Here is a 12,568-nt window from a genome sequence, read left to right as displayed (position 1 = left end):
CAGATAGACGGCAGCCCACCAGGCTCCCCCATCCCTGGGATTCTCCAGGCAAGAACACTGGAGTAGGTTGCCATTTCCTTCTCCAATGCATGAAAGTGAAAAGTGAAAGTGAAGTTGTTCAGTCGTGTCCGACTCTTAGCGACCCCATGGACTGCAGCCTACCAGTCTCCTCCATCCATAGGATTTTCCAGGCAAGAGTACTTTTGAGTGGGGTGCCATTGCCTTCTCCAAACTGTTGTTAATGACAGTCAAATAAGATATCAAAGACCTGTGAAAAACTCCATGTAAAAACAAAGATCCAAAAGAACTGTCTTTTTCTTTCTAAAAATCTATTAAGACAGTAATTTGTAGTGGAGCAAGTACAGAATGATGGGTTTTCAGAATAAAATCATTCTAACATAAAACTTAGGTACAAAAGTTTGTCCCACCATAAGCTTTCTTTCATAAATATTATGACATAAGGAAATGGAAACAAGCTGTCAATTTAATGCAACCAATTTTCCCAATTTCTATTTCAGGCACACGTTCATGTTTTTACTATAAGCATCTGCCTCACTTAAATAAAGTACCTATTATCAATACCCTTACCTACTCTTTCCCAAGTTGTTTTAAAATGACTTATTAAAACTTGACTAAAACCATAAACTGGGAGATTTTACACACACAAATTTATTTATTCTACCAGTTAAACACTGATTGTCAAGGAAGGAGATGGTGTGAAAACAAAGCAGAGCTTTGCCTTTTTTCCCTTATTTTTCTTTCAAATCAGACTATTTACCTTGCATTTCAAATAGAATTAAAGGAGGACTTGAGATTTAAAAGAGCAAGGGGTTTTAAAGTTTGAAACACTTGGCTGAAAGATCTAAAAACTTTAGTTTTATACTTCTCATTAATAACTTTTTCTTTAAGTACCATTACTATGCTGACTTGAAAGTAATCTCCAGTGTCTTACAGTCTCAATCAAGTTTCATTTTTTTAAATTTATTTTTAATTGAAGGATAACTGCTTTACAATGTTGTGTTGGTTTCTGCTGTACAAAAATGAATCAGCCGTAAGTGTACATATATCCCCTCCCTCTTGGGCCTCCCTTCCACATCCCCATCCTACCCACCTAGGTCATCACAGAGCACCAGGGTGAGCTGTGTTCAAACTTAATTTTTAAAAACTGTCATGTTCTGACTTCTAAAACTTGCCTTTACTTCCTTCCTTCCTTTTCTTATTTTTTAACAAATCCATATATAAGGCTAGTATATGTCAGACACTGTTAACTCATTTAACCCTCTGAGGTAAGTACTGTCATAATTCCCATTTCACAGATGAGGAAACTGAGGCGTAGATGGTAAAGTAACTTGCTCAAGGTTCCAAAAGTTATAAATGGTAGAATCAAGATTCAAACCCCAGAGCTTATGCCAAACAAGGGTATATTTTTTTTAAAGTTTTCACTGTTTCTGATTTTTCAGCATTACTTTAAAAATTTTCAGCACTAAAAGCAATCTGTTTTCCATAAACTACCAGACTTAAGAAGTATAAGGCAGAGGAAAGGGGCTCTACTGACCATGTTTATCAAATTAGTGGAGGGGAAAAGTGGAAGGAATAATAATTGAGGTAGATGACGGTAACACATTCAGTTTAGGGCAAAATTATTTGAGTTGCTTGAAGAATATGCAAGCAGAGGTGGCTGGTAAGCAGGTAGATTCATTGAATCTTAAGGAGAGGGGAGGTCTGTGCTGGAACTACAGTTAAAACTGGAGGGCTCCAAAGAGCAAGTCAGCCCTGGGGGGTGAGCAGGATTCTCGTAATAAAGGGAAGAAGGCAGCGTCTTTCAAGGTGGTTAGGAATGAGGCAAGATGGAGAGAAAAAAGGACAAAGCAGGTTCAGGGCAACAGATGCATTTGAGATGTAACACAGGGCTCACAGAAGCAGAAGGAGAGATCAGAACGTCTACTCAGTGAGTATATGTAATTCTCAGCTGCAAGACAAGCCTGTATGCTTGTGTTGCATTTTGCAAAATGATCAAATACCAGCCAAAATATAATGCCGCCTTATTTTGTTTAATATAATGAAGTCTAAACCTATGAAACCGAAGACTAGTAAAGGCTTTTACATTTCATGGAAACACTTTAAAATGTTTAAAATATGAAAGATTATCCGAGGCTATTTTTAACATTCACATGCCCAAGAAGGTTTCGATCACTTCAGAAATATACGCTTACAGACATTTACTATTATTAGACATTCAGTATTCAACTTGAGGTTAATTAAAATGTATTTGGCCACCTAATGTGAGCAAAGCGAGATGCACACAGGAAAGTCTAGAAGGCAGGGAGCTTATTACTGCATATCCCTGCCTGCCTGTGCCAGGCACATCTGACAGCCACCAAGCTTTCTTCCTGCCATTCTGACACCTTTCATGTCAACCAGAGAATTTTGTAAGCATCTTTTGGAAGGGTGAAATGAAACTAACCTTTGGAGAAAAACGGATTAGGCAGAAAGCTAAGGAAAGAGGACTGGGTACCTATAACCAAGAGAATAGTTCAGGCAAGAATATTTGACTGCATCAATTTTGAACCACACTATATGCCTCTACAGTGTTTTATCTACTACTCAAGGACTGCTTACAAATGAAGAGACTTTCTTTCATGCCTTTTTTCACTTAAAATGTACTTAATAGGTAATACAAGTATATGATAAGCTTTTTTTCAAGTTACAAAAAGGGAGACAGTGAAGAGTCTCCCTTCTAAACAACGGTCCTCTCCAGAGACTGCTTTCCTGAGATACCCTGTGCGTGCGTGCATGCTAAGTAGCTTCAGTCATGTCCGACTCTTTGTGACCCTATGGACTGTATCCTGCCAGGCTCTTCTGTCCATGGGATTCTCCAGGTAAGAATACTGGAGTGGGTTGCCAGGGGCTCCTCCAGGACATCTTCCTGACCCAGGGATCGCACCCATGTCTCCTGCATCTCCGCAAACAGGTTCTTTACCAGTATACCCTAAGTAACTGCATTTCTTTTAAACTATTTTAAACTTTTTTCTCCTTACAGTATTGCCTGGTCCTAACCTTTTAAAATATTTTAAACTTTAAATTTTCTTCTAATTCAGACAGCATTTCCATGACTTAGTGATTCTTAACTAAACACCTATAACATGGTATGATTCTGTTTGTCACATCCCCAAAATGTGTACCAAGAACCTTAGTACTCTATAATCTAGGTAGAATTCAAGGTACAGATAGGAATACAAATTTAAAAGAAAAAGCCTGGATCTTATCTGTCATGTAGTATGATTTTATTTCCTCCTTATAAGATAGAATTTTCCTCTTTATTCTGCCGAACTTCGGTTGAGTTAAACAATTAGCTTACCTAATGAATCTCTATTTAAAAAGACAAACACAAACACACTAGGACCCTATAATTCAGGAGCTTAAAAAAGGAAGCCAAAGTTTATTACAGCCAGCTTATATATTAATAGAGTATCAGTTTAGTTGAATTGTTAGGATTGTGCTCCTCCAAATGGGGTCATGCACCCCAAGGCAGAGTATAAGGCATTCTTTAAGGGTGTAGGAAAAAATTAGAACTTGTTTACAATGACTTCTTACTTGTCCCTTTCAAAATTTATATTGTAGAATCCTTTCTCATGGGACTCCCCTGATGGCTCAGTGGTAAAGAATCTACCTACAATGCAGAAGACACAGGTTCGATCCCTGGGCTCGCAAGATCCTCTGGAAAAGGAAACGGAAACCTACTCCAGTTATCCTGCCTAGGAAATCCCATGGACAGAGAAGCTTGGTGGGCTAAAGTCCACGGGGTTGCAAAAGAGTCAACAAGAACAACAACCACAACGCTTTCTCATATACATAGTAAGTTAATATACTGGTACATGCACAAATTTATAAAGACATTCTTGGGATGTGTATACTCATCATGTTCCCTCATTAGCAATTTTGCTAATGAGGATACATAATCAAAAACAGTTGATAATTAAACAGCTCAGTATATGAGGTGTTCATTTCTAAAAATAAATATTTTATTGATTTTGGAAAGTCCACCAAGTACTGGGGCTTCCCCGATGGTCCAGTGGATAGGACTTCGCGCTTTCACTGCTGAACACCGAGGTTTGATTCCTGGTTGAGGGACTAAGATCTCACAAGCTGCAGAGCATACCAAAATAAAATAAAGCTCATGTAAGAAAAGTATACCAAGTGCTAATCCGGATAGAACAGAGAGCAAAAGCAAATTGTAAAAGGGACGGATCAATGCTGAGCTAGACTAAATGTTTAGAGGGAAAAGTAGGTGGCTTAGTTTTTGATACGTGGTTCTTTTCAGCCATGTTATTGCTGTAAGAGTTACTAACACTGAAGTGTGTGGTCAAGCAGATGGGCTTTGAACTTAAGACTGTCAGATTCGAATCCTGACTCTACCACTCACTCGGGGGAGGGCTGAATGATATGTATAGTAGTCTTATTCAGGGCCTGGCAGTTAAGTAGCCAAAAATGTTAACAATGATTAAATAAAAAGAATATCATTTAACAGACATTAGCTTTCTACAGCAACTGAAATGAAACAGCTGAGTCATGTTTTAATTAAGAACCTTTGGAAAGATGCTTTTTTAGTCTAACATATTCAAACAAATGGAAGTTTTTCCTTCTTTTTTATCCAAAAAAAAAAAAAATTCCCCTCAGTAAAACTCCCATGAACTATTCTATCTTGGAACAGCTAATGTAAATTAAATAGTGTCAGTCCCCAGCCAAACGGATACCGGAATCACTGTATACAGTATATCTTTTTGGCTTCACTTTTAAGTGGAACATGTGTTTATATTTTGACCTTTTGTCTTTTTTTTAAAATACAGAACATTTTTAAACAGCAGCAACTGGAATGATTTTTTTTTTTAGCTTCCAAACATACTAAGCTACACATGGCAAAGCCTATTGCTGAAACATTTATAAATGTTACACCAACTGTGTTTATATTTCTGATTTTTTTAGATTGTTGTTTTCATGTAAGCCATGACCTGAAAATTTGAGCTCAAATTCTTTCCACAAAATAATTACATAATGGAACAGTCTGAGTCATTTTGAATTTCCGAAACACAAAAACTTGCTCCCATAAAATAAAGATAATAATCAGTATCACAGTGAAGTTTTCGTATGGGGTTTTGCAACCACGACCATCTCAATCACAACTAAATGGTAAGGATAAGGCTGGAAGGACAATAAGAACAGGACCAAGAACATGATGACAACAACTCACCCAACTCAGAAAAGTCACTGCACTCTTTTTTCTTTTCCATTGCCTCTTCTTAAGCAATTGACACACAAATAAAATCTAATATTAAATTTCACTGCAATGAAAAAATCAAAGAGAAAAAAAAAATGGTGACTCTGAAGAGAAAAGTACAAAAGTACTTCTTGTTAGCCTGGCCTTTTAGACCTTATCTATCACCCTGATGGAAGACAGGGAGGATTTATAGTATGTAAGTTAATATCAATAGCACACAAAATGTTAAGTGATAATTCTATGAACAAAAAGACCAAAACGGACTAAATCTGGGCAAGGAACGTCCCTGGCTCTCAGCAGCTCCATCTGCTAAATGTTATAGACAACATATTCTATCTATGAAACAGTCTGTGACAAAAGGATTGTCTCTTAAGGAGTCTAGAGACAGTAAACTTAAAAGAATAATTACTTCTTTTTTCTTAAGAAAAAAAGTAGTTGGTTCTCAATAAATATGTCTGCAGTGGGTGAATGAGCAGAGGATCCTACCTCTCAACTTAACACATGTTCTTTCTCCTCATGGGCTGTCCCAGGTCTCAGCCCCTTTACTCTGTGACTCTGAGCACTGCTAAGGCAGACCCCAAGGTCAGTCAACTCAAACACCTTTGTCAACCCCTTACCTCAAATATTCCATCAACCCCTACTTCCATCATAGGCTTTCTCTATTCCTACTGCTCTCATTAAGATCTCTCTTTTTAAGGGATCACAAATAAATTCCTCCTTGACAATTTCAAAGATCTTTTGTTAGTATCCACATGGTTGAAAAAGATACACATTTTTTTTTTTTTTTGACACAGCTATGGACATAACTTTGACAGCTGGAAATTTACTGTAATCCAGGGAATGAGATTTGCAACAATGAATAATCACTAAATATTTACTCTGTCCCACCCAGATACAATATATCACTTTATGTACAAACTCAAATGGAAAGCTTACATGCCTTCAAATGGAAAGCTTGTAACAGTCTTAAGTTAAATAATAGCTACAATTTGATCTTTAAGATAGGGTAAGTAAACATATGAAAGCATCCAATGCTTCAGTTTTTGTTGAGATGCTTTTATTCTGTGCCACTGCTTAAGAAAAGGTATCAGTTTCTCAAAGAACCCTTCACAAGTTGCAACTGATTTCACTCCTCTCCCTCCTCCTCTCTCTTTTCCCATCCCTCCTCTCCCCCCTCCCTCCCTTTTCCCAAGTCTAAAGTAATAGACGGATAAAAGTTTGAGAAAGGACACCCAAAGTCCTTTGATTTCCCAATTTCAATCCCTAAACTAATCCATTTAATGCTACTATTAAAATGAATAATGTTCTTAACTGTTCTTTGAAAAATCATAATTGCCATCTCTAACGCAAAATATTTTTTTTTAAATCTTCTCTAATGTTGTTTTAAGCTCCTAACTAAAATAATGGCTTCAACATTTCAGCCATTGTCATGAATGATGTAATCCATTTCAGGAGGAGGATTTAAAACTACTATATAAATTTCCAATAGCCAAAGACCAGAAAAGTCTCATTAACTACAAAATCCTAGAGTGCTTAGCTACAAATTATGAGTTGAAAGGATGTGGGTTTTATTACTGGACATGACTGAAGCGACTTAGCAGCAGCAGCAGCAGCAACATAACTTCACATTAAATCCTAAGAGAAACTGCCCAGCGAGCTCATTTCCTATTTCATCTGTGTAAAAAAGTGCAAACGTTAGATTCATCTCCACCAAACACAATGAAAGCCTCATTGTGAAGAAAATACTTCTGGAAGACCTCTTATAAATAAGATTATTTGTTTAATAGGTAACCTATGCTTGTTGGGTGCAGTATCCTAAGGGCCTTGCAAATATTACTCCATTTATCCTCATTAAAACTTCACAAAGCAAGTACTATTATTATGACATGTCAACAGGCTGAGCACAGCATTTTATCCATTAAAAAAAAAAAGACATTGTCTAAGTTGCAAGTTAACCCTCCAAAATCAACTTCCATGAATGCTTTTCAAACTGATTAAATGGATTTAAGAGGTTCATTATATACTAAAAGATATTTTAACTTTCAGTCCATTGCACAAGTACCATCACTAAAATAAATTTCTTTCTTTAGCTGTATGCTGAAGGCTACATGAAGTAGGAGACTAAGGATTGGCTGCTTTGTCTCACAACAGTCTCCAGGAGCCCTCCACAGAGCAAGTTCTTAAAAAAGGGCTCACACAAATGAGCCTAAAAAATCAACCAAAGCAACTCTCCTTTAAAGCTCTAATTCCTCTCTACAATTTCCTACTGTCAGTTAGGCCATGAATGTCAACATGTTTTTTTACTTCCGATATGAACAAGGTTAAGAACTTTTTCACAGCAGATTCTTAGGAAGTAAATCTACTACCCTCATTGTTTGTCATCTCATTTTTTAGGAAGACCACACACGTCATTCCAGGCAGATGAATTTCTGACTTTTATTCTTCAAGTTACAATGAAGCTTAGCTCTTCCAATTCTGTATTTAATAGAGATGAAGAACATTTGTTCTTAATCCTCTTAAGAAAAAATTTCAGACACATGCATGCTCTTCTCAGCTCTTTCAACCATTTCCTCTCATGCTACGTACCTTTGTTCCCTTAATCTCTCACCATAAGCTCCAATTTTCCAATATTTTGCATAATTTTCAAGACCTCGGGTAAACTCTACACAATCCCCTAAAATTGTAAAAATGTAAAGGTAGATAAAGATAAAGTTCTAAAAGATTTGACGTAAATCAGAGTTAAGAGGATTAAGTCACAGATTTTACATGCTAAATTTCTATTTATATACCTTTGACATCCAAGCTTATAAGCCATGGTTCTATAGTTTTGCCCTGTAAATTAACCTGACCTTGAGATCTTTGCCTTCCATAATTTAGTATATTAGTTCTTCCATATTTTACATCAGTCTATTTTTCTTCTAGTTTGATTCCTCATGGGCCCTTGTATAATTTGTTTCCAATTACTTGTCAATTTTGGAGATGGAAATGGTAACCCACTCCAGCATTCCTGTTGCGATAATTCCATGGACAGAGGAGCCTGGCGGGCTATAGTCCATGGGGTCGCAAAGAGCTGGACACGACTGAGCAGCACTTGCCATTTACTTCATTTTGTAATCTGAGTTATTTCACTTAAGAAATAATTGAGCAACACAAGATCTCCCAATGATGCCTGTATTAATTGCCACAGATTTCACTCCAAATTGGTACTGATCCAACTTTGGCTTATTGCAACCCTCCTAATAATTCCAAGCCTGGGGACATGGCCCTTGCAGAAGAGACAGGTCAAGTTTCATTTGATTTCTGTAGGACGGGGAAGAGGGAGGCAGTCTCAATGATCGCTTTTTCCAGGACTTTAAGAGTTCCCAGAAAGGGAATCACAATATGCCACTATCATTCTAACACCTAAAGGTTGCCCTTTTAACAAGAATTGACAGCAAGCTGGAAGTAAACATCAGAAGTGATCAACTTAGAAAAGAATAGGAAGGGAACAAGAAAGCAATCAGCAGAGGAAGAATCCTTTGGAAAGGGAAGAGAGAAGTAAAGACCACCTTCACCCATCAGACTTTTGGCCAAGGTCCCAAATGCTGGTTCACTTGCTTGATTCAACTACCACACTATGAGTTCAAGGTCACACATGCTTGATCTCTCTGGGGAAGTCAATGGCAACCAGTTTCATGGTCAAAAACTTGCCTTTCTGAACAACCTCTCACAAATACTATCACTTGTCCTAAGGGATTTGTGACAGTAGGTATGAATTAATCAATGCAAATTCATCACCATTACTGAAAAAAAAAAAGCAGGAACACCTGACCTCTGATTTAGCCAGCTGGACAAATTTCATTAAGGGAGAGACCTCTGATGATCTTAGGTCAGACAGATGTGAGTAAGAAACCAGGCTCTATTCCTCACTAGTCCTGTGTGTGACCTTGGACAAGTTTATTTTTCTAAACCTTACAGACAAAACATATTAAGGGCCTCAAGCAGAGCTTGACATAAAAGGGATGCTCAAGGGATGCCAGGCCCACCCCCTTCCCAGAGATAAAAGCCAGGACTTAAGAGCACAGGCATGGTGCCAGGCCCACCGCTCTTACAACCTCTGCAGCCTACCAGCTGTGAAACACTGAACAACTGTCAGTCTCATCTTTCTTATAAGGCTGGGATAATGGATCCAGGCATTTAGATAGTGCCTAGCACACAATCTCAATAAATGGCAGCTATTTTTTAACTGTTAATAAGAGAAAGTGGTATTATAATCATCATTATTATCATTATCTGTTGACCAATCTTTCTCAAAGAAGGATCAGGGAACAGTAGATATCATCTGTTAAAAAAAGATCCCAAGTCCACCCCAACCTATTCAAAAAAGCTCCAAAAGCATAGTACCAGGTAATACTCATTTCAGAATCAAACTTCCTTGAGAGATATACTAAAATTTAAGAATGACTTATCCTTTTCATCTTGTGCTATGTTTTAGTAAATTAAGACTTGTCTTCTAGTACTTTCCCCATTCTTTAGTACTTTTCTTATTTTTTACTATGTCACAAGGATTACCCAGTATTAGGTGTTTTTTTTATATATTTCAGCACTTTTTTAGACTTAGGAATTAAACTGATAGGCTCATTCCCGTTGTTTCCCTCCCTCTCCCCAAGAGTATTATTTTGACTTTTTCCTCCTTTGTCCGAGGGTTGACAGACCCTTGGTCTGTGGCCAGTTTTGTACAGAGGGAATACATGTTTAAAGGACTGTTTAAAAAAGAAAAAAGAGGAATATGAGATGGAGACCATACATTGTTCACAAAGCCTGAAGTATTTACTCTCTGACCCTTTACAAAAAAAGTTTGCCAACCCCTCGGTAGTCTAGAATTCTCTTTAAATTGGGGGTCTCAACACAAATTACTTTTAAAAAATTGAGAAATGATTAGCATAGAAACTACTCTAAATATGTATTTTTTCACTGCGCCTAAAGGAAAATGGAAAGGGAAGCACCACTGCCAAAGTTTCTGTTATACATAGACACATATGTGTGCACTGGATAATGACCAAACTGGTTACAGTCATAAAAGTCTTGGGGGAGTGTGTGTGGGGGGGTAGGAATGGCGAATAAATTGGGCAATTGGTTAACTAGTATATAGTAAAACTGACAGAATAGTTTTTACAATAAAAGTGCTTTGGAGACTATAAAACCATAGTATATGGTTTATTCCCCATAGTAATGGGGAATAAATTGGGCAATTGGTTAACTAGTATATAGTAAAACTGACATTGAGTAGTTTTTACAATAAAAGTGCTTTGGAGACTATAAAACCATAGTAAATGATCCCTACTACTCAGAAGGTAATGGCTTATTTCTTCATTGCTAAATGGAAATGAAATCTGTTCTGTGTACAATCTACATTGTTCTAAAGAGAAAACAAAATCATAAATGCAAAGTACTTCAAAACATTACACAAGTTATACAAACAATATATCGCACTGAACAAATATAGGCTGTTTAGCAAGTCCCTTAGTCTTTGGTTTCTCCAATCTGGGAAATTAGTCCTTTTGGTTTTCTTTGTGTGTGTCCATATGCATGTGGATGTACTCGTGTGTGGATGTGTGTCTCAAGCATTAAAGAGGTATTAGATGTTCCTTTGTGTCATTCATCAGTGGCTTCTCCTGCCCATCTACTTAAAATGTGCACTCTTTCCTTCTCATGCCATTTCTAGTAAGAAAAGCATTAGATTAAGTTTTTGTGCAAAATGAAGACTATGATTATCCTACCCCTGGGAACATTACAAAGTCCAAAATCAAAATTTTTAAAGTAACAATCTTCCATTTTATCTTCAGAGAGCATTAATTCCTAGGGCTTTCTATGACTGCTTCAGATAAGCTAAAAATACCTTAATTTTATAACACATTTCAACAATTCTGCAAAGAAAAGAAACACCTTCCTAGAAACGTACACAAGGAAATGACACTTTAAAACATGAAATGTACTGCGGACACACAAACCACGAGTAGTGTAAATAAATAAAAGCTGGTGTGATGCTGGATGCACGTTTGTCTTACACCACAAAGAAAAAGCACTTGCACATTTGCACACCCGGGTATTTTAGCTTGGGGTGCCACAAAGATGGGATTTAGGCATGCTGTGTAAATGCAGGAGGCTGTTAATGTGTAAGCGCCTCTGCGTGTGTCAGGGAAAGAGGGTTAGAAGCGGGAGGGGTGGGACCTGCCAGGAGCAGCTACTGGAGAAAACCCCCCTTTCTTTCCCATTCATTCTTTCTAGCTTCAGTGTCTGGCACAGTCCTTACAATTACTCACTGCTTTTCATTCTAAAGACAACCAACAAGCTTTCAGAACGTCCTACAGTGTTTTTCCTACATTTTTTTTTTAAGACATCAAATCATCCAAATTTTGTTTTAAATCAAACCATTAGCCCGTTTCCTCATTCCAAAGACCCCACGGGTTGCAGGCTAAACAGGATCCTTTGTTGTGTGTCCCAGAAGAACACAACACGCTATCGGTAAACTGGAAAATAATAGATGACTCTGGTTTCCAAGAATGCCAAAGCCATCACCATAAATTCTATTCTGCCCTGTGAGTCCAATTTCACGCTCCTTTTAGTGAATCTGCCGTCCTAACAAGAGTGAAGCCAATGTGATTGACCACCCCTCCGCCTTTTCGTTTTGGACAGTCCACTAATACACATAAGGGCTGAAAGAGGATGCCAAATGGGCCAGCTTCATTTATGCAACCCCAGCGAAAGTTGTTTCTCAGATGCCCACTCCAATCCTGCCGGCCTCTGCCTCTGAGCCCAGGAAGAGAGGGGGGCGAGTGGGCAGAGAAGTCTCACCTTTCGACTCCCCACCTCCCGAGGAGGGAAGGCGGGGGAGGGCACGACGAGAGCGCGGAGGAAGAAAGTGGGCGAGTGGAAGAGACAGAAATGGATGCTGAGGGGGTGGGCGCGAGGGGAAGGTAGGGAAGGCGGAGAGAGGTGGGTGAGCGTAGCTCTGGGATCAAAGGACCTAGGGGGAGCGGCGGGGGTGGGGGCCCGCGCGGGGAATCCGGTCCTCACCGTTGAATGCCCCTGCATCCGCGGCCTCTTCCTCCTCCTCCTCGCCGTTCTCCGAATCGCTGTGCCTGGGCTCCTCGGCGAAGTTGACCCCCTTGCTGGGGGTGCCGCCCCCGCCGGCGGCGCCCGCGTCCCCCCAGGTCCTGCCTTCATGGCCGAAGCGCGCGGCGCCTTTGCGCTCGTTCTCCTCCTGCAGGCGTGTGAAGTGCTGCAGCGCGAACTCCAGCAGGTCCGCGGGCT

General features: G+C 38.9%; 1 protein-coding gene across 1 annotated transcript in view; it reads right to left on the bottom strand.

Moving 5' to 3' along the window:
* The window catches only part of PRKAR2B (protein kinase, cAMP-dependent, regulatory, type II, beta), a 107,664-nt gene that overhangs the window by 91,379 nt on the left and 3,717 nt on the right, over positions 1-12,568 (bottom strand). Inside the window, exon 4 of the mRNA XM_010841501.1 lies at positions 12,332-12,566. Within this exon, the coding sequence (XP_010839803.1) occupies positions 12,332-12,566 (235 nt within the window). The remainder of the gene's footprint in view (positions 1-12,331; positions 12,567-12,568) is intronic.

The sequence above is a fragment of the Bison bison genome, unplaced genomic scaffold, assembly GCF_000754665.1.
Source record: "Bison bison bison isolate TAMUID 2011002044 unplaced genomic scaffold, Bison_UMD1.0 scf7180017864162, whole genome shotgun sequence".
Classification (NCBI taxonomy): Eukaryota; Metazoa; Chordata; class Mammalia; order Artiodactyla; family Bovidae; genus Bison; species Bison bison.
The sequence above is the reverse complement of the archived record's forward strand: the minus strand, read 5'-3'. Positions and strand labels throughout refer to the sequence as shown.